Source organism: Chiloscyllium plagiosum, unplaced genomic scaffold, assembly GCF_037043375.1.
Source record: "Chiloscyllium plagiosum isolate Xiang-an unplaced genomic scaffold, Cpla_swu_hap1 HiC_scaffold_19, whole genome shotgun sequence".
Classification (NCBI taxonomy): domain Eukaryota; kingdom Metazoa; phylum Chordata; class Chondrichthyes; order Orectolobiformes; family Hemiscylliidae; genus Chiloscyllium; species Chiloscyllium plagiosum.
In genome coordinates, this window is record NW_028270157.1 from 72,297,926 (window position 1) to 72,319,146 (window position 21,221).

General features: G+C 43.6%; 1 protein-coding gene across 1 annotated transcript in view; it reads right to left on the reverse strand.

Moving 5' to 3' along the window:
• LOC122559456 (aldo-keto reductase family 1 member C3-like) overlaps nt 1-16,269 on the reverse strand; it is a 48,310-nt gene extending 32,041 nt beyond the window's left edge. The window contains exons 1-3 of the mRNA XM_043708910.2: nt 16,135-16,269; nt 11,536-11,703; nt 765-881 (exon numbers count right to left, since the gene is read on the reverse strand). Of these exons, the coding sequence (XP_043564845.1) occupies nt 765-881; nt 11,536-11,703; nt 16,135-16,224 (375 nt within the window). The 5' untranslated portion in view covers nt 16,225-16,269. The remainder of the gene's footprint in view (nt 1-764; nt 882-11,535; nt 11,704-16,134) is intronic.
• Nucleotides 16,270-21,221: the final 4,952 nt, after the last annotated feature.

Genomic DNA, 21,221 nt, shown 5'->3' on the forward strand with positions numbered 1-21,221 from the left:
CTCTAATTGAAAGATGGAATAATTCTGTTTTTTTTGCTATCAGGCTGCTAATAGTGGTGACAATCTCCCTTTTCTCTAACTTTATTAACAAATAGCGAATGCATCAGTTCTTAAAAAGGCCAAATAAATCCAAGAAAGACTGTCAATACCAAAGTGGTAGATACTTTCTGAACAAAGAATGATTGCTAACAATGGGCCTGTACAAATTTTCAATCACATCGGTGTCTATAATACGTCAAACCTGGCGTTTAAATTCAAATCAACCCTTCGCTCAAATTATATTTTTGGATAGCCATGTTTGGATCCTACTCCTGGAAACTGGTCACCATGGCATCCATAGAAGTGAAATGAACACTGGGATTATTGTTAACTATTACAAATGGTTAATTTTCCATTCTAAACACAGGAACACCAAGGGTAGTAGATGCACTTTGTCGATATAATGTGGAGCTGGAAAAAGCACAACAGGTCAAGCAGCACGAGAACAGTAGGAGGGTTGACGTTTCAGGCAGGACCCTTCATTAGTTCTGATGCTGCTTGACCTGCTATGCTTTTGCCAGCTCAACATTTTATCGACTTTGACTTTTCAGTATCTGCAGTTGTCACTATCTCCTAGTTGATGTTGGCCCTATCGAGCTCAGCTGACTCAGTGAAGACAGAGGACCGAAATTGGTAATTCTCAATTGTTTAATACCATTGCAGACAAGGCTGCTCACCCACCAGGCTTACAAGCTCCATCTTCCATAGGTTCATTTTTATTTTACCTTTAACCCCGTAGGCCAGTGGATAAGATATAGGTCAATGTAATCCAACTTCAGGCTTTTCAACGTGTGTTCAAGGCCTTTCCGGACCAAAGCAGGAGAGAGGTAGGTCATCCATAACTACAGTCAAAACATAACAAGGGTTGTTAATTTTACCAGAAAACCATCCAACATTGCCAGTTTTTATTCAAAACATTCAGGATATGCTTTTGGGAGATGGTACAGACATGATGGGTCAAATGGCCTTCCTCTATACTGTAAAATTCTATGGTTTGGCTATCATAGGGTCATGGAGACAGACCCTTCGCTCCAACTCATCTATACTGGCCAGATATCCCAACTTAATCTGGTACTATTTGCCAGTATTTAGCCAATATTTTTCTAAACTCTTCCTATTCAGATACCCCTCTAGATGCCTTTTAAATGTTGTAACTGTATCAGTCTCCACCACCTCTTCTGGCAGTTCATTCCATACATGACCATGATTTACATGAAAAGGTTGCACCTTGTGTCCATTTTAAATCTTTCCCCTCTCATTTTAAACCTCTGCCCTCTACTTTTGGACTCTCCCATCCCAAGGAAAAGACCTTGGCCATTCACCCAATCCATGCCCCTCATGATTTTAAAAGCTTCTGTATGGTCATTCCTCAGCCTCCGATGCTCCAGGGAAAATAGCTTAAGCCTATTCAGCTTCTCCCTCTAGCTCAAACCTTCTAATCCTGGCAACATCCTTGTAAATCCTTTATGAACCCTTTCAAGTTCCCCCAGTTTTCATACCATTGTTAATATAGAACATAGAACATAGAAGAATACAGCGCAGTACAGGCCCTTCGGCCCTCGATGTTGCGCCGATCCAAGCCCACCTAACCTACACTAGCCCACTATCCTCCATATGCCTATCCAATGCCCGCTTAAATGCCCATAATGAGGGAGAGTCCACCACTGCTACTGGCAGGGCATTCCATGAACTCACGACTCGCTGAGTAAAGAACCTACCCCTAACATCTGTCCTATACCTACCCCCACCTTAATTTAAAGCTATGCCCCCTTGTAATAGCTGACTCCACACGTGGAAAAAGATTCTCACTGTCGACCCTATCTAAACCCCTAATCATCTTGTACACCTCTATCAAGTCACCCCTAAACCTTCTTTTCTCCAATGAAAACAACCCAAGTGCCTCAGCCTTTCCTCATACGATCTTCCTACCATACCAGGCAACATCCTGGTAAACCTCCTCTGCACCTTTCCAGTGCCTCCACATCCTTCCTATAGTATGGCGACCAAAACTGCACACAATACTCCAGATGCGGCCGCACCAGAGTCTTATAAACTGCAACATGACCTCAGGACTCCGGAACTCAATTCCTCTACCAATAAAAGCCAGTACGCCATATGCCTTCTTCACCGCACTATTTACCTGGGTGGCAACTTTCAAAGATTACAGATTACAGATTACAGATTACATTGCAGTGTGGAAACAGGCCCTTCGGCCCAACAAGTCCACACCGACCCGCCGAAGCGAAACCCACCCATACCTCTACATTTACCCCTTACCCAACACTACGGGCAATTTAGTATGGCCAATTCACCTGACCCTGCACATCTTTGCATTGTGGGAGGAAACCGGAGCACCCGGAGGAAACCCACGCAGACACGGGGAGAACGTGCAAACTCCACACAGTCAGTCGCCCGAGGCGGGAATTGAACCCGGGTCTCTGGCGCTGTGAGGCAGCAGTGCTAACCACTGTGCCACCGTGCCGCCCACCAATGTACATGGAAACCAAGATCCCTCTGCTCATCCACACTACCAAGTATCCGACCATTAGCCCAGTACCCCATCTTTTTATTACTCTTACCAAAGTGAATCACCTCACACTTCGCTACATTGAACTCCATTTGCCACCTTTCTGCCCAGTTCTGCAGCTTATCTATATCCCGCTGTAACCTGATATATTAACAGATTCTACTGTCTGGTCACCCAAACCAGTTTATGTAATTGTTAACACCATTCACCAAATGTGCTCATTTTTCATAATGCTCTCCTGAGGTCTCAAGCACGGTTCCAATGTTCAGTTATTAAAGCAGAGATACACCCAACTTGGACTGTCCTTAGGTCAGTCATGCTTATATGAGTAAAATGTATTGTAAAAAAAGAAAAGGGGGTAACACATATGTGTAAGGCAGATATGAGTCACAATTTCAGCTCAGAAGAAATTACTTGCTTTCCTTCTTGGACTGTTACATACTTAACAGAATGAATCTGGTTAAGGTAGTTTGGTCTAGAAGCAGATTCAACTGAACTCTTCTCGAGGCAAGCAATTCACTATCCTTCTCAAATGTCAAGTTTGTAAATACTTTCTAATCAACTTGCTCAGAGATGTTAGTCCATACTTGTGGAGCAGGAAACACTTCAATCCAGGCCTCCTGGCTCAGAAATAGAGACACTACCACTGCACACAAGCGCTCCAAAAAAATCTTAATTTCTTTTTCTCTGTTTCCATATATGAACACAACTTATAACCATCTGAAATATGATGAATATCCAATTTGATCATTACTGAAAAAATACATTTCTGCAAGCTTTTTGTTCACACACATCAGGACAATTTGCAAGAATACAAAGCTAAGGGAAACCTGAGAATGCTGCAATGAATGATGACTAATAGTTAACTGCCAAGCTTTGATAAATTTTGAACTGGACAAGTTCATTCTAATTGGTTAAGGCATTGCCTAAGAAATACACCAATAAATAGCTGTCAAATATTTTGTTGAGGTGCAACAGGTGCAATGCATACACACATTCTGCAATGGATCCAGAGTATGTACAGAATTACACTGACAACCAACTTAGGATTGTCACTTATACTCAGTGTGTATTGTAAGCTATATACGTCACAGGAACATCAACACACAGGAGATGCAAAAGGCCTGCCCCATACCTTCTCAAGGGAAGTGGAAACAGCAGTGGGAAAATATTTTGGTATTATTTATCATTCAGTTAAATTCGATGGAGTTATGGATAAGGATAAAGATAGATTAAGAATCATTGAACATACCTTACATACTGTTCAAGGCAACACCATGACCATCTTGTTCCTTCAGAGGTGACAGCACAGCAGGCATACATATAGTCAGGAGAGAGACTTGCCCTGGGAACCGTGGACCCCATGAGATCCCATGGCACCAGGTCCAACATGGGCAAGGAAACATCCTGCTGATTACCACGTACTTGGTGGTGCAAATGGCAGAAATCCCTTAAACCTACAGACTGGTGAGATGGAAAGTGTGGACAAGGGGAACGCTACTATTGTTTTGGTGTGGGGGAAGGGTAGGAGAGAGGGCAGAAGTGCAGGAAATGAGTTGGATGCAACTGTCCTGTCAACCACATTGGAGGGGGCGAGAGCCCTTGGTTGAGAGAGAAAGGAGAAAAACAGAAGTAGCCCAGTGGAAGGTGGATATGATATAAACTGGGAACATGGAATGGAGTCCTTCCAAGAAGCAGGGTGTGAGGAGATGTAGTTAGATATCTGTTGGAGTCAGTGAGTTTGCAATGTCCTCAGAAATAGAAACAGTAAAGTCTGGGAAGGCAAGGGAAGTGTCAGAGATGGACCAGGTGATGGAGAGCAAAGGATGGAAATTGGAAGTTAAAGAGATGAACTTTCAAAAAAAAAGCTGAGCCTCAAAGATCCGTTTGGTGGAAGAAAGATGCCGGATTTTTATAAGAAGAGATTTACTGTTGGGTTACATCTGGTTAAATAAGGAAGATGAGATGTTTTGAAGGATGTGGTTTGAGAGGATAGAGTACCCAAGGGTAGTGAAAAGAAAGGAAACAGGATGAAGGGAGGGATAACAATAGAGTAAAAAAAGGAAGTAGAGGTAATGAGCTCTGGTCCAGAACATGCATGTGAATGGAGACAGGGTGACTGAGCTCTCCAGGCATTGTCATATGCTCAGTCAGAGATCGCTGTGAAATGCATACAGAGCAGAAAGGAGATAACATGTGAGAAAAGTAAGTTCCAAGGTTAGGGATCTGCTAAAACTTGTTGTTCTGGTGAAAACTGGTGATAAGGTAAGCACAGAAGCAATTTGATGAGTCAAAACTCAAGATGTAACTGTTGAACAATGTAACCATTTTGAAAGGACAGTTGCTACTGTCTTGACTTTTACACAAAGTTGAGAGAATTGCTGCACTTTCTTAATCAATGCTGTTAAATTGATAGCTGCCAAAATATAAAGCATCAGTTTCTCCAACTGAGGGAACAAGAATCATTTTTAAAATTCCCAGTAATCTCAAAGACCAGACACTGAGAAAGTATTCAGGCACCCAACTGTGGTTACCAGCAGATCAAGAAGCAGGAAGAACTCGTTGTTCCAACGATCATCACTCCAAGGTCTTTCAGGTAATCTGACAGAGAGACAGCATGACTGAGAGACAGTTAGTGCTGCCTGATCTTCACACGAAGACTACTAACTAATGTATTGAAAATTGAACTGTGCATTCTCTGCTTGAGGCTAGTATACATACATGTACCAGCAGAGTGTCTGCAAGAAAGAGATAATAAACAATTCATATTTGACTGCTTGTACGGTTCAAATTCTGAATGCGTCTGGCTGAATATATAACAGTCTCTGTCCCAAAAACATCACAATTGTAGGTTTCTACTGCTGTGCAGGCTGATAACTACACAAATGGTTTGTATGGCAACCAGGTTCCTTACTTGAAGCACAAGTAATGCTGTGGGGAAGTGGGGAGTGTGGAGAAGGTAACTCAATAATATATCATGCAGATCCTGAAAACGTGAACCTCGCTTTCAAAATGCTGCCTTCTAAGATTAGAGAACTGACAGAAGAATCAAGTGAAAGATACATTTTAAAAAAGGAGAAGAATTGGAATAATCAATTTGGCAAGTAGGAGGGATCTAGGTCCGTGACAGTCAAACCTTAGTTGGAGATTTCAGGCCAAGCGACTGGGAGCTGAATAGTTAGAGACAAAAAAAGCTGCAGGTGCTGGAATCCAAAATAAAAGAGCAGGAGGTTACAAAAGCACAGCAAGCCAGGCAGCAACTCCATTTCATCTGCTCTGATGAGGAGACGTTCCATTCCCAAGCACCCCAGATGTCCACCACCAAGAACATATTTCCCTCCGCACCCCTCTCTGCCCTCCACAAGGACTGCTCCCTTCGCCACTCCTTAGTTCATGTCACCGTCCCCACCAACCACCTCTGAAACCCTGCTACCTTCCCCTGCAACCGAAAAGATGCAAATCCTGCCGGCACACCATCCTCCCCTCATCTCCATCCACGACCCCACCAGTCCTTCCAGAAGAAAGAATGGTTCACCTGCCTCTCCTTCAACCTAGTTTACTGTATCTGCTACTCCTGACATAGTCTTCTCTACATTGGTGAGGCCAAACGTAAACTAAGGTCACATTTCACATGGGCGGCACGGTGGCTCAGTGGTTAGCACTGCTGCCTCACAACGCCAGGGACCCAAGTTCAATTCCAGCCTCTGGCGACTGTGTGTGGAGTTTGCACATTCTCCCCGTGTCTGCGTGGGTCCCCTCTGGGTGCTCCACTTTCCTCCCACAGTCCAAAGATGTGCAGGTCAGATGGATTGGCCATGATAGGTGGATTAATCAGAGGAAAATGGGTCTGGGTGGGTTACTCTTCAGAGGATCAGTGTGGACTTGTTGGCCTGAAGGGCCTGTTTATATACTGTAGAGAATTTAAGCATCTCGGGCAAGCCTGCCCTCCCAGTCACCACTCGTTTCAATTCCCCTTCTCACTCCCTCTCTGACATGTCCATCCTCGGCCTCCTCTGTTGCTGTAGTGAATCAGAGGAACAACACTTCATCTTCCACCTGGGCAGCCTACAACTTGGAGAATTCAACATTGTGTTCTCCAATTTCACACCCGTTCCCTGGCTCCCTTTCTGGCTCTGCCTCCTCTCTTCCATCCCTCCGACCGACCCTTCCTTCCAGCGACCAACCGGATTCATTCCTCCTATCGACCTATCAGGTCGTACCTATCACCTGTATTCACCTATCACCACCTCACCACTCCACTCCTCTCCCAATCCATAACCCTTTCCCCCAAACCTTTATCTGCAACTCGCCTTACCCCCAACTCCATTCCTGAAGAAGGGTTATACCCAAAATGTCGGACTTCTCCACCTCCCAATGCTGCCTGCCTTGCAGCCTCTTGCTCAGCTGAACAGCCTAGTCTGGTCCAGGATCTTTCATGATTGTTTGACTAGTTTTGATCTGCTACATAAAGACACTAAGTTAATAAAGTTTTTCAGTCAAGGGACCCAGTTACAGTTACTGAGCTGGGGCACAGTTGCTTTGCTCCAGTCGATTGAACACTGGAGATAGGATGGGATTGGCAGGGAAAGAAGCCCAGACCAGAAGTTCCCAATCTAAGGATTGTCACTGACCGGTGCACTCACATAATGGCTGATGACACAGAGCCAAACTTAAGCTGTTAAGCCTGGCAGGAAAATTCCTGGCAGGACTCTGCAAACCCGTTTGGAAGAATTTTATTCTGTGGAGCCATGTGTTAACAGAAAATCAGGAAACTGTGTGGAAGAAGACACAGGGTGTGAGTTCTCCCAGGCCTCAATGCTCTGAGACTTGGGATAAAATGAAAAGCAGCCTCTTAGTCCTCTCTCTTCACATCCCTTCAGATGTCTGACCAGGGAGACAGAGCAACAGTAAGGGCAAAAATAAGTTTAGCATTTCAACATTCCAAATGTGCCATTCCCTCCTGGTCCACTCTTCAGTCATGCTTATGCTCCTGTCATAGTAGTCCTTCCATGCAAATTAAAGAAATGCAACACCCATTTCCAGTTTCTTTCTCCTCACTGCCTAAGGCCCCAAACATTTCTTCTGGATGTCGCAGCATTGTGAGTGTACAGTATGAGTGTACTATTGTGAGTGTACATTGTGAGTGTACAGTGTGAGTGTACAGTGTGAGTGTACAGTGTGAGTGTACAGTGTGAGTGTACAGTGTGAGTGTTGCATTTTAGTCTACTGTGTTTGCTGGTGATGGGTTCCATGACATTGTAGAGACCAAATACAGGATGTGCATGTACAATGGTCCCTCAATGTATCAGGACAAATAGATAACTGGTTAAGGCAGCATATGATATGCTTGTCTTTATTAGTCAAGGCACAGAGTTCAAGGCAGGGAGATTATGCTGGAACTGTATAAAATACTTGTTAGACCACAGTTGGGAATATTGGGTGCAGTTCTGGAATCCACAGTAAGGAGGGATATGATTGCACTGGAAAGGGTGCAGAGGAGATTCACCAGGGTGTTATCTGGCTGGACAGTTTCTGTGATGAAGACAGATTGGAAAGACTGGGGTTGTTTTACTTAGAGCAGAGGAGACCGATAGGGGACATCATTGATATGTAGCAAAATTGAGGGGCATAAAGAGGGCAGGCAGGAAGAAACTTTTCCCCTTGGCAGAGGGACCAATGACCAGGGGACATAGATTTAAATTAAAGGGGAGGAGGTTTAGACAGGACAAACTTTTGTTTTTATTCCTAGGCCAACTTATTGATGTTATTTAATGTTACAGTGATAAAAATGTAAAATAATGTTAGCAGTAAATCATGCTTAAAAGGGAGGTGATGGCCAAGTCTTAGTATTGCTAGACTATTAATCCAAGAAATCAGCTAATGTTTTGAGTTCAAATCCCGCCACAGCCACAGAAATATGCAGAATCAAGAATCTACTGATGACCATGAGATCATTGTTGCTTGTCGAAAAACCCATCTGGCTCATGTCTATCTGTCAGGGAAGAAAATCTGCCATCTTCACCTGGCCTAGCTGACATGTGACTCCAGACCCACAGTTATGTAATTAACACTCAACTGCTCTCTGGAACGGCTGAACAAGCCACTCAGTTGCATCAATCGCTACAAAGTCTCAACAAAGGAATGAAACTGGATGGGTTGCAGTTAACGTGCATTTGGATTTTGAAAAGACATTTAAAACTAAACAAAACATTATCTGACTGGATAGGGTTAAAGGATCAATAGTGTACAGTTATGCAGTTGGCCAAAGGGCAGAAAGCAGATTTACATCGAACAGCTGTGTTTCAGAATGGGAGGGTAGTGGTTTTTCAAAAGTAGAGGCAGTGCAGCGATTGCTGCTGCTCTTCACATCAAATTAATGACCTGGACTCTGGTAGACAGGGAAACATTTTAAAATGTCTGCCAATTACATGTCATAAGCAGAATACATGGCTGAAACATTTGGAAAATGGTGTGAAGCATGTGTTATAGACCAGACCAAACCCCTCAAAATATACATGAAAATAGCCTGGACCCTAAGTTATTTTAAAGGTAAATGTCAGGCATTGCATTCCAGATGCAATTTGATTGGTTAAATTCTCAGCCTTGAAGTGAAACACGTTTTATTTATACATTTCAGGTGAACTACAGCAAAAGAAAGAAGAAATTGGAATAAATTGACTCTATTGGAAAACTTGATAAAAAATAAATTACTAAACTACTGAACAGTAAGTGTTCTAATATGGTAGCATCCCATAAACACACGCTTGGCAAAGGCAAATTCAGTAAATAGATTGTCTCACATGCAATTCTCCAGTCCAGGAGGAAATAACTGGGTAAAAACAATGACTGCAGATGCTGGAAACCACAGTTTAGATTAGAGTGGTGCTGGAAAAGTACAGTAGTTCAGGCAGCATCCGAGGAGCAGTAAAATCGGCGTTTCAGGCAAAAGGCCCTTCATCAGGAATACAGGAAATAACATCAAGAGAAAACAGACACAGAGAGGATAGCAGGGAAAGGTCTACTGCAGCTTCCAAACCTAGCTTCAAAACCCCAGCAACTGCTACTGAGAAACTAAAACTTGGATTAATAGTCTAGCAATACTAAGAAAGTCCTGGCTCTGGGGAGCTTGACTTCACCCATTCAGGCTGCTTCTACTGTTATGATGAAAAAAAAACCCAAGGCCTCTTAAGCTGTTTACATTATTGGATCCAAATAGACAGTTTTCCACCTCTGTCTTAAAACCTCTCTTCAAAAAACAATACTGGACAAAATACCCCTCTTAAATACCCCTCTTAAAGCCACAGTATCATCACAAATAGTAAGAGACAATGATAAGTAAAAGGTCTAATTTTGAAAGGGCACAGGAACAAACATCTTGGAGAATAAGTACACAGATCTTTGAAGGTGTCAAGTCAAATTGAGAAGACTGTTAAAAAGTGATGTGGGGTACTTGGCTTTATAATAACATTGCTACAAACAAGATATGTAAAGTATTTTTAAAACACTGGGTAGGCCATAGCAAGAATATTGTGACCAGCGCTGGCCAAATAATTAAAAAATAAAACTAAAAGGAGTTTTCCTTAGAGTAGATGGTTAAGGCAATAATTGACTGAAACATTAAAATTCATTAAACTTGGAAGAGCAAAGAAGAAGAATTGTCAGGGATAAACACCTTGGTAACCAGAAAATTCCCACATTTAAAAGGTACTTGGCAAAAGAAATCAAAAAGTGTGGTGCTGGAAAAGCACAGCAGGTCAGGCAGCATCCGAGGAGCAGGAGAGTTGATGTTTCAAGCATAAGCTCTTCATCATCGACTCTCCTGCTCCTCAGATGCTGTCTGACTGGTTGTGCTTTTCCAGCACCACACTTTTTGACTGTCATCTCCAGCATCTGCTGTCCTCACTTTCTCCCACTTGACAAGAGAACCAGAGGGAACAAGAGGGAAAAGAGATTACTGCAAGTTGTCCTGATCTGGCATGCACTGAAATAGAATGGCCATAGGAAAAGGGCAGAGAAGTGGGACAAACTGACTAGTTCTTTCAAAAAAAAGCAGGCACAATGTGATCTTTAGGATTTACACAGATTGCATAAGAGAGAACCAGGCAGGGGTTTGATGGATTAAATAGCCACTTTTTGTCATATGATTCTCGATGCCATTAGTAATTGTATCCAAGCAGAACCAGTATGTTCAAAACAGGAAAGAGGAGAGAAGCGAAGAAGTTCTAACACAATAGCAGAAATCGGGAGTTCTCTCTCTCCTCACATGATTGGATACTAAGCCAATCAGTCTTTTCATAATTGAGATTGAATTTTTTTTAAAAATAAGGATTTCGATGAAGATTGAGTTCTGGTGTGCAAATGAAGTGGGGGCATAGATCAGTCAGGAGGTGATTGAATCAGAGGAGGTTTGATAAGTTAAACAGTGTATTCCCACTTCTAAATCCTCCCCAAATATAAGTAGGAAAAGATCCATTGATTGAACATGTTCCTTAAAATTCTACCCAGGATTAAAACTTTTTCTGTATCTACTCACCACTGCATATTATGCTCAAAACATATCATTACCAATTCAATGTGAAATTACATTAAACATCTATGCTACACCCAAATCTCTCCTACTTCCCTCCCACTCTACTCTCCACATATGTTTTGACAATCTTTTCTACATCCTTCCCATTCCTCTTTTCTCTCCTTCATTTTTTTTCCAGTTCTCTTTTCTTGGATCTCTTGTCTCTATCCTTACCTCAGATTCACTTGCCCCACCATCCCTCCCTAATGTTCCAGTTCTTTAGCTCACTTCCTTCTACCAGTCTCTCCCATGGCAGATGGTGAAATTTATATTCAGTACAAATCTGGGATAAAACACTCTCCCTCTACTGCATTTCCTACCTCTTCCCCTCTCTGGTCATTTCCTTTCAATAACACAAACAATGATACTTGAGGAAGAGAAGATAATTCACACTTCATACCTTGCTTGTGTAAAAGATGTCTTCCCGCTTCACTGTCCCATCAGCGATCTTTGCTCGAATGGCTTCGCCAACTTCATCCTCGTTGCCGTACATGAAGGCTCCATCAAAGTGACGGTATCCAATTTCAATACCAGCCTTCACAGCTTTCACCGTCTCACCTTTAATAGGCTGTCAAAACAAAGCCATCTATCAAGGCTAGACTCAAAACGTACAGAGACACTCATTCACCCAGCTGAGACTCCACTTGCCAGGTAGGCTTTGTCCCCATTTCTGGATATCCATTGTCTCGAGTTTTGTTGACTTATGGGAAGGGCAGGACCCCTGTTTCATTTCTATTCTCCTCTTTCCCAGTTTCAGCACAGAAAGCAGATACTGCCTAAGCCAGATCACCTAACTAAACAGCAAACCCTTAAAGCAGGAGAGAGAGCAAGGGGAGAGGGTAAGGGGTAAGAAGTAAACGATAGTGAAGATATTGCCCTATGAGAAAGAAGAAAGAGTGGACAAAAGAGTGGATAATTATCAGGCTGGGAGAATGAATAGAACATAGTTCATTACAGCGCAGTACAGGCCATTCGGCCCTCAATGTTGCACCAACCTGTGGAACCAATCTGAAGCCATTTATCCTATATTATTCCATTTTCATCCATATGTTTATCCAATGACCATTTAAATGCCCTTAAAGTTGGCGAGTATACTACTGTTGCAGGCAGTGCATTCCCCACCTCTACTATTCTCTGAGTAAAGAAACTACATCTGACATCTGGCCTATATCTATCACCCCTCAATTTAAAGCTATGTGTCCTCGTGCTAGCCATCGCCATCCAATGAAAAAGACTCTCACTGTCTATCCTATTTAACCCTCTGATTATCTTATATGTCGCAATTAATTCAGTTCTCAACCTTCTTCTCTCTAACAAAAACAGCCTCAGGTCCCTCAACCTTTCCTCATAAGACCTTCCCTCCATACCAGGTAACATCCTAGTAAATCTCTTCTGCACCCTTTCCAAAGCTTCCACATTCTTCCTATAATGTGGTGACCAGAACTATACATAATACTCCAAGTGCGGCCGCACCAGAGTTTTGTACAGCTGCCTCATGGCTCCGAAACTCAATCTCTCTACTAATAAAAGCTAACACACTGTATGGCTTCTTAACAACTCTATCAAGCTAGGTGGCAACTTCCAGGGATCTATCTACATGGACACCGAGATCTCTCTGCTCTTCTACACCAAACATTTTATTATTATCCCAGTACTCTGCATTCCTGTTACTCTGTCCAAAGTCAATCACCTCACACTTTTCAGCATTAAACTCCATTTGCCACCTCTCAGCCTAGCTCTGCAGCTTATCTATGTCCCTCTGTAACCTGCAACGTCCTTCAGCACTATCTGCAACTCCACTGACCTTAGTGTCATCCGCAAGTTTACTAACCCATCCTTCTACGCCCTCATCTAGGTCATTTATAAACATGACAAACAGCAGTGGCCTCAAAACAGATCCTTGCCACCACTAATGGGAATAGCTACTGATGGGAATTGTTAGTGGCTGACAATAGGTTGTATGTAATAGCAGATGATGTGAGACCAAGCCTGGTGCATGGGGAGTAGGGGTAAGGACACAGGACAGCTCAAGCCCTAAAGTTGTTGAACTCGATATTGAATCCAGAAAGCTGTAAAGTTCCCAGGCAGAAAATGAGGTGCTTTGCTTCCAGTTTGCACTGAGCTTCACTGGAGCACTGCAGCAAGCCTGAGAGAGATGTTGGCCAGGGAACATGATCATGTGTTGACATGGCAGGCAACTGGAAGCTCAGGGTCTTTCTCATGGGCAGAACGTAGGTGTTCTGCGAAGCAGTCATCAAGTCTACACTTTGTTTCCCCAAAGTAAAGGAGACAACATTGTGAGCAGCAAATGCAGTAGACTAGATTGTGTGAAGTGCAGACAAAGTGCTACTTCACCTGGAAGGTGTGTTTGGGCCCATGAATACTGAGGAGAGAGGAAGTAAACCTTTTGCAGTTGCAGGGAAAGTTACCATGGGACTGTGGGGTGGGTGTTGGGAGTGAAAGAGGAGTGGACCAGGGTTTCTAGAGGGAACGGTCCCTGTAGAAGGCTGAAAAGGGAGGGGAGGGGAATGTGTGTCTGGTGGTGGCATTCTGTTGGAAGCGGCTCATGATCCTATGCATGTTGGTGATGGTGGGATGGTCAGTAAGGACAAGGAGAACCCTCTCGCTGTTAAGGCAGGGAAAAGAGGAGGTGAGGGCTGAAGTACAGGATATGGGTTGGACCCAGGTGAGGAGTATGTCAATTACCGTGCTGGGGAGTCCTTGGTTGAAGAAGAAAACGGATATTTCAGAGGCCCCCTTGTTAACGTTAGCCTCATTAGAACAATTATGAAAGAGGAACTGGGAGAATGAAATAGAGTCTTTACAATAAGACTCTATTCCAGGTGTAACACCTGTCCATTTACTTCCTCTCTCCTCAGTATCCAAGGGCCGAAACACACACCATCCACGTGAAGCAGCACTTTACTTGTACTCAATGTAGTCTATTGTATTTGCTGCTCACAATGTGCTCCTCTACTGGAGGCTGGTTGAACGCTTCACAGAACACCTACGTTCTGTCCACAAAAATGCCCCTGAGCTTCCAGTTGCCTGCCAATTCAACACACCATCATGTTCCCTGGCCAACATCTGTCTCAACATAGACAGATAGGAGCTGGAAGAACACAGCAAGCCAGGCAGCATAAGGAGGTGGAGAAGTAGATGTTTCGGGTGTGACCCTTCTTCAGGACTCTTCACACATCTGTCTCAGGCTTGCTGCAGTGCTCCAGTGAAGCTCAGTGCAAGCTGAAAGAGCACCTCATTTTCCATTTGGAAACTCTACAGCTTTCTGGTCTCAATAACTGAGTTCAACAACTTTAGGGCTTGAGCTGCCCCATGTCCTTGCCCCTAGCCCCACACATCAGGCCTTGTTATTACATCATCTGCTATTGTGCACAATCCACTGTTAGCGACAAACAATCCCCATTAGTAGCTATTCATCTCCCAGCCTGATCATTATCTACTCCTTTGTCGGTCCAACTGTTCTCTCTCATACGGCTCTACCTCCACCTATTAGTTACTCCTTACCCTGCTCCCTTTCCAACCCTAACCTTCTGCATAAAAACCAACATTGTCCATGCTACCATCTGTTTTGAGGAAGGGCCATTCTGATTTCTCCTCACAGATGCTGCCAAACCTGCTGAGCTTTTCCAGTAATTTCTCTCTCTGTTATACATTTATATCTTGTGTAGGCTTCATGGGATAACTTCATAATGTCAAGATTGATCCTGGAGATGAAAAAATGCTGTTTAAATACCTGGATGAATTGCAAAACCTGCACATCCAAACAGGATGGTAATATTTAGAAGGCTCACAAGAAACATGCTCATTCCTTCTAAATGTCTTCCCAGCAATTACTTCTCCAATTAGGGTATGGGGAAAAACAGGAACAGGTACTGAGATGGATTATCAAAAATGATCGTATTAAATGGAGGGGCAGGTTTGAAGGGCTGACTTCTGGTTCTGTTTCCTATGCTTCTAATTTCCTCTCGAACTCACTCCCTTGGAAGCTCTCAGTGCCACCTCCTGTTGATGTTGGGATCCCTCTTAGCTAGTTGGCTGGGAAGGTCACCACAAGTGAGTATCATCATGTTTTCACCTGGTATCCACTCCTCCAAACACATCCAATACACATGCAGTTGATGGCAACTCAGGAGTATGACTTCTGACTGATCCTTCCTTTCCAACACTTACTTCAACTACAAGAAGCTCTTTCATGAGCCAGCCTTAACACCTGCCTGTAGAGCACAGGGTCTCCAAGTCAGAATAATGTGAGAACAACATCAGGTTAGGACTGGTGCCCCAACCTGCAATGCCCTTCTGTGTTTCAACTTCTTGGTTTGCATCATCTTCTCTGCAACTTTCAAACTCTCAAATACCTGCCCTTCTACAATGTAATTAGGGGTTCAGATCCATATTTTATCCCTCACGGTGTTCCAGACCCCCCAAGTCTCTGTTTATGCCTCTCTTCAGAAGTAACCCTGTCCACCTTCACAAGTGAAGTTGCTTTTAAGGGTTGGTTAGTGCAGTTGGCTGGACAACTGATACAGTACAATGGGATTCCAACGGCATGAGTTCATTTTTCACACTGTCTGATGTTACCACAAACACCTCACTTTCTCAACATCAACCCTCACCTGGTGATCGTCAGGTTAAACCACAACCGGTTGCCTCTCGCTCTCTAATGAAAGAGTGGCCTCTGGCCACTAAATTTCTTTCAGAATTGCTACAGGACAACTTTTTGAAAATGTACTTTCTGAGAACGTGAGGATCTCAGTTAAGTTCTAGGTGAAGCGAGAATCCAGTCTCATTTGGTCAGACAGTACTAATGTTAACCCAGGGATTTCTGTACGGTTTCTATTCCCCGCTGTAATCTCCTCAAATGAACAGAGAGGTTTATTAGCCGTATATCGCCCTGCACTCGGGGCCCAGCAGTCTGAAATGACCGGAAAGTATAAAACGACAAGATTCTCTCACCACCCAGAGCTTATTTCTTCCTCACCTTATCCAGGGAGCAGGTGCCCAACCCCAGGATTGGGATGCTGTTCCCATCACTCAAAGGAACCCACCGCTGATCCACTGAATCGCCCATCCCAGCCAGAATCCTAGATACCGCTGAGCTGCGGCTTTAATGAAATCCGAGTTTTCCCGGGAGGAGCTTGGAACGACAGGGCGTTCCCAGTTTGGATTTAGCCAACCCTACAGCTCGTCACCAACCCGCCTGTCACACAACTGCTCCAGGCTCAATGTTCCCAGCCAACACAGGGCACACCGGGATGCTGGTAAAAATATGGCGAACTTCTCAACTAAAGTACAGCACTCTCTAGATAACCCCCTGCTTGGCTCTGCTTCGCTTAGTTTGTTTTACAAAGTACGTTTCTAATTTACTGTGAAAATGACTTTCATTTCGATAGTACCTTCCACCATCCAAAGTGCAACACTTCATCAATTTCACCTCTTCAGCAGTGCACTCCAAAAGCATGACAATCCATCAGACTGACCCTCTGACCTGCAATGATCTCTCAGTGTTGATAAAGTCTGGCACTCGGAAAAAACAGCAGTTCAGGCAGCATCTGAGAAGCAATACAGTCAATTCTGTAGTTCTGTTCGCCGAGCTGGAAGTTTTTGTTGCAAACGTTTCGTCCCCTGTCTAGGTGACATCCTCAGTGCTTGGGAGCCTCCTGTGAATCGCTTCTGTGGTGTTTCCTCCGGCATTTATAGTGGCCTGTCCCTGCCGCTTCTGGTTGTCAGTGCTGTAGTGGTTGGTATATTGGGTCCAGGTCTATGTGTTTGTTGATGGAGTTTGTGGATGACGTGAGGGTACAGAGAACACCAAACGGAGAATTCACCACAAAGGTATACAGGAAAGCCACACACACAGACCAAGTCCTGAACTATGAAAGCAACCACCCCAACACACACAAACGAAGTTGCATCAAGACACTATTTAAAAGGGCCACAACACACTGCAGCACACCAGAACTGCAAAAAGAGGAAGAGGAACACCTGTACAAGGTATTCGCCAAATACAGATATTCTCGCAATTTCATCAACAGATGCCTAAGGGAAAGACAACGGAATGAGGACATGCCGCAACCCAAAGGACTAGCCACACTACCACACATCAAGAACATCTCTGAACTGACAGCCAGACTACTGCGACCACTAGGACTTATAACGGCACACAAACCAACAGCCACTCTCAGACAACAACTCACCAGAACGAAGGACCCGATACCCAGCATGAGCAAAACTAATGTAGTGTACAAAATCCCATGCAAGGACTGCACAAAACACTATATAGGACAAACAGGAAGACAGCTAACGATCCGCATCCACGAACATCAACTAGCCACGAAACGACACGACCAGCTATCCCTAGTAGCCACACACGCAGACGACAAGCAACATGAATTTGACTGGGACAACACTACCATTATAGGGCAAGCGAAACAGAGAACAGCCAGGGAATTCCTAGAAGCATGGCACTCATCCACAAACTCCATCAACAAACACATAGACCTGGACCCAATATACCGACCACTACAGCGGACAGCTGAAACTGACAACCGGAAGCGGCAGGGACAGGCCACTATAAATGCTGGAGGAAACACAACAGAAGCGCTTCACAGGAGGCTCCCAAGCACTGAGGATGTCACCTAGACAGGGGACGAAATGTTTGCAACAAAAACTTCCAGCTCGGCGAACAGAACCACAGCAACGAGCACCCGAGCTACAAATCTTCTCACAAACTTTGAATACAGTCAATGTTTCAGGCTTGACTCTTCATCATGATCTCTCAGTGCTGACCATTTGAGAGTGCAGCACTCCCTCAGTACAACCCGTCCAACAGTGCAGCACTCCCTCAGTACTCAACCTATGACAGTGCAGCACTTCCTCATTACTGATCTGCTGATACTACGGAGCTCCCTCAGTACTGCACTTGCATGTCCAACTGGATCATTCTCTCAAGCTTGTCATGCTGGGTTTCCAAATAAACAATGTCCTGACTTTGAGATGAAAGTACTATGGTTGGCAGTGACCTCTGAAGGACTTTTCATACAAACATCATTGCTCCACTTACAAACATGGGCAGCAATCTACACCTTCTATTCTTTATGAATAAGAATCAAATTAACATCTGGTGTTTGTGCTGGATTCTCAGCAAGAGATCAGTGAATACCCAAGAGAAACAATGTCAGTGTTTCTGCAGAATTTGTCTTTACCTTCTGCTAAATTTAACAGAGTTCAGTGTCAGAATCATCATTCAAATTCTACCCTTCGATTTTAGTTGATTCCACCCTGGAGGCCAGGAGCAGATGCTTGGGCTGAAGTTCTTGCTAGAATTTGAGGTCCTGCTGTATGAGCCGTAGACTACATTTTGCTTCCACTGGCCAAATGACAGCTATCTGCCCAATCAGAGGGCCAGAAGCTGGGAGGCCATATCATCACCCCCTCTAATGGTGGTCATTAATGAGATTGTAACATGTAGGAAATGGGCTTCTTAATAACAGGACACATTTGAAGAGAGATGACTTTGATTGGGAGAACTGGTTCTCAGCGTTGAGTTCTTGACTATCAGGGAGGGTCATGTTGGGACATGGTGCTTATGGGGTGTTGCCACGGGGATGACTGTTGCCACTGATGGACCTGTCCATGGGCCATGGAACACAACTAATGAGGGAACCTACTCCTGGAACTAGCAAGATGGAGATCATCTCCACCAACAGGAAGTCCTTCTGACAGTCAAAACCTTCATGTGGGAAAAAACAGGCCTAAAAAAGCACAATTGGCTATTTCACTGACATTGAGGCTACTATGATACTCACCATTAGCCATCTGGATTGGTGACCAGAATTCATTGCATTCCCCTCTTGATACCTTGACCCACCATATACTGACCTCCCACTTCCCTATATATCCCTGGAAGAAAAGAACTGAAAAAAAAATCAGCCATTTATGCCCTCCATAAAACTTGCTTTATTAGTCATCTTCGTATCATCAGTACATGTGGAAAGTACACACATTTGTTTCATTCTAGTCATTTATATGGATCAGAAATAATAGAGGCCTTAGATCCATTTCTAACAGTTTACCAAGCTAAAAATGACCCACTTACCTTGATTCTGGTTCTTGTTAGTTAACAATCCTCTATCCACGCTGATATATTATCACCAACATTATGAGTTCTCATCTAGCAGTGACCTTTTAGTCTGGATGTTGAAATTACCCTCTTACCTTACCCAGGAAATTACCTTAGATGTTAGTCTATCTGCTCTATATTTTCATCTTCTCAATTTCTCTCCTTTCTTACATTGAATTCTTAGAAAATAAGGTAATTTCCTGGGTAAAGCAATTTCAAGAGGATGGTACAGTGGTTCAGTCACTGTTGCCTCAGCCCCAGTGACCTGACTTCAATTCTACCGCTGGGCAATTGTCTATGTGAAGTTAGAAAATAAATAGAACAGATGAATGAATAGCTTATTATCATGTAAAAGTAACTGTCTCAAGGCTACAACACAGATAGTTTCATCTGCTAAGATAAGGATGATGGTGCTGAGATATTAAAGAGTTAACTTGCTCTGCTGACCTGCAAGAAATTGAATGTTCTGAGGGAAGGGTGGTGTGTCTTTGCCTTACAGGTGGAATGTGGAAGGTCGACACAGCCTTTTCCTTGCCATTCAGGGATGATTTACATTTTCATCCAATAAGAGCACTACGGTTGGAATTTGACTACTCCCCTATAGTTACAAAAAACAATTTGCAACAGATTTGACCATTAAGGGATGATTTGCATTACATTGTTTCTGGAGGTGGGGTGGTCACTGCATTGTATCTTGAATGGCATGTGAATATGAGGGGTTGGCTGAGGGTTGTCTTGTGGGCAGTACTGACTGTGATGTTGAGAGGTTTGTATAAAGGAAAGACTGTGTTTCCTTTGTTCAGGGAGAGCTTTTGCCATGATTCTGTAAGCTCTGTAAGGTGTGTGTTAAAGGTTCCTCCAGAAAGCTTGTGCTGTACTGTCCTTAATAAATTTAGTTGCTTGTTCGCAGAAGTACGTGTGTTGCAGTTGCGTCAAGTGAGTAAGAATCTCAAGAGTAAAAGAACCTAACATATGGTGGCAGCGGTGGGCTTCCAACATACACGGAGCTTCCAGGGGGACTGAATAAGCAATCGTCTGAGTGTTGGTTGCGTGAGACAGACGGGCCCACAAGGTAAGCTTCACCTTGATCTCTCTCTCTCTCTCTCTCTAAACGTAGCACTCAGATGACCCCTCATCTTCTAGGACTCAGTAGTGACAGAATCTTTAAGGTAACATTTGCTTTGTGCAAAGCTGGGTTTTAAACAGGGTTTTGACAAGGGATCAATCAGGGTTAGAGCCCCGGGGTGAATCGGAGTTAGAGTCCCATGGTTAAAATCTGGGTTAGAGTCCCAGATAATGGCGAGATTTGAGGCTCCAGAATAAAAATAAGTTAGAATTTGGTACTTCTTAAAGTTATTGCCTTTATTCCCCCACACCTCCTCTTAGAAGTACTTTTAAGACAACATGAAAAGGGGGAGAAAGTGGAGACAGTCAGCTCAGATCCCGATGGTGAAGCGCATTGACTGCTGGGGAAGCCTTGTCTGGGTTTTTGTTGTGGGAGTCTCAGTTTCTGGGCTGTGGACTCGACTTGGTGAGTTGTTGTGCTGGGGGAAGGGAGTGGCTTGGACTGCAGCACTATGTGGTCTGTGGTGAGAGCTTTCTCTTTTTAATAAGTGTAATTTCATTGAGAGGATGCAAAAAAACCCACGAAATGCTGAAATTAATGCTTGACTAATACTTGAGTCAGAAAAGGAAGTTTCATTGTAAATTGTGCCATGTTGTGAATGTTTGATATTTAAGTATTTTGGTTTGTTAAAATCTTGGTTCAGAAAATCCTTTTAAGTAACTGTTTTACCTTATTTGAATCAGAATCTCAATTCAATGTGTTTTGTGGGCTTTGTAATGGGGCAGATTTTGTTTTTACATTGAAACTGTATAACATTATGTTGTTTTTAAAATTCTCAAACTTGTAACCTTAAAACAAATTGATTGAGTGCCTTGAGCCC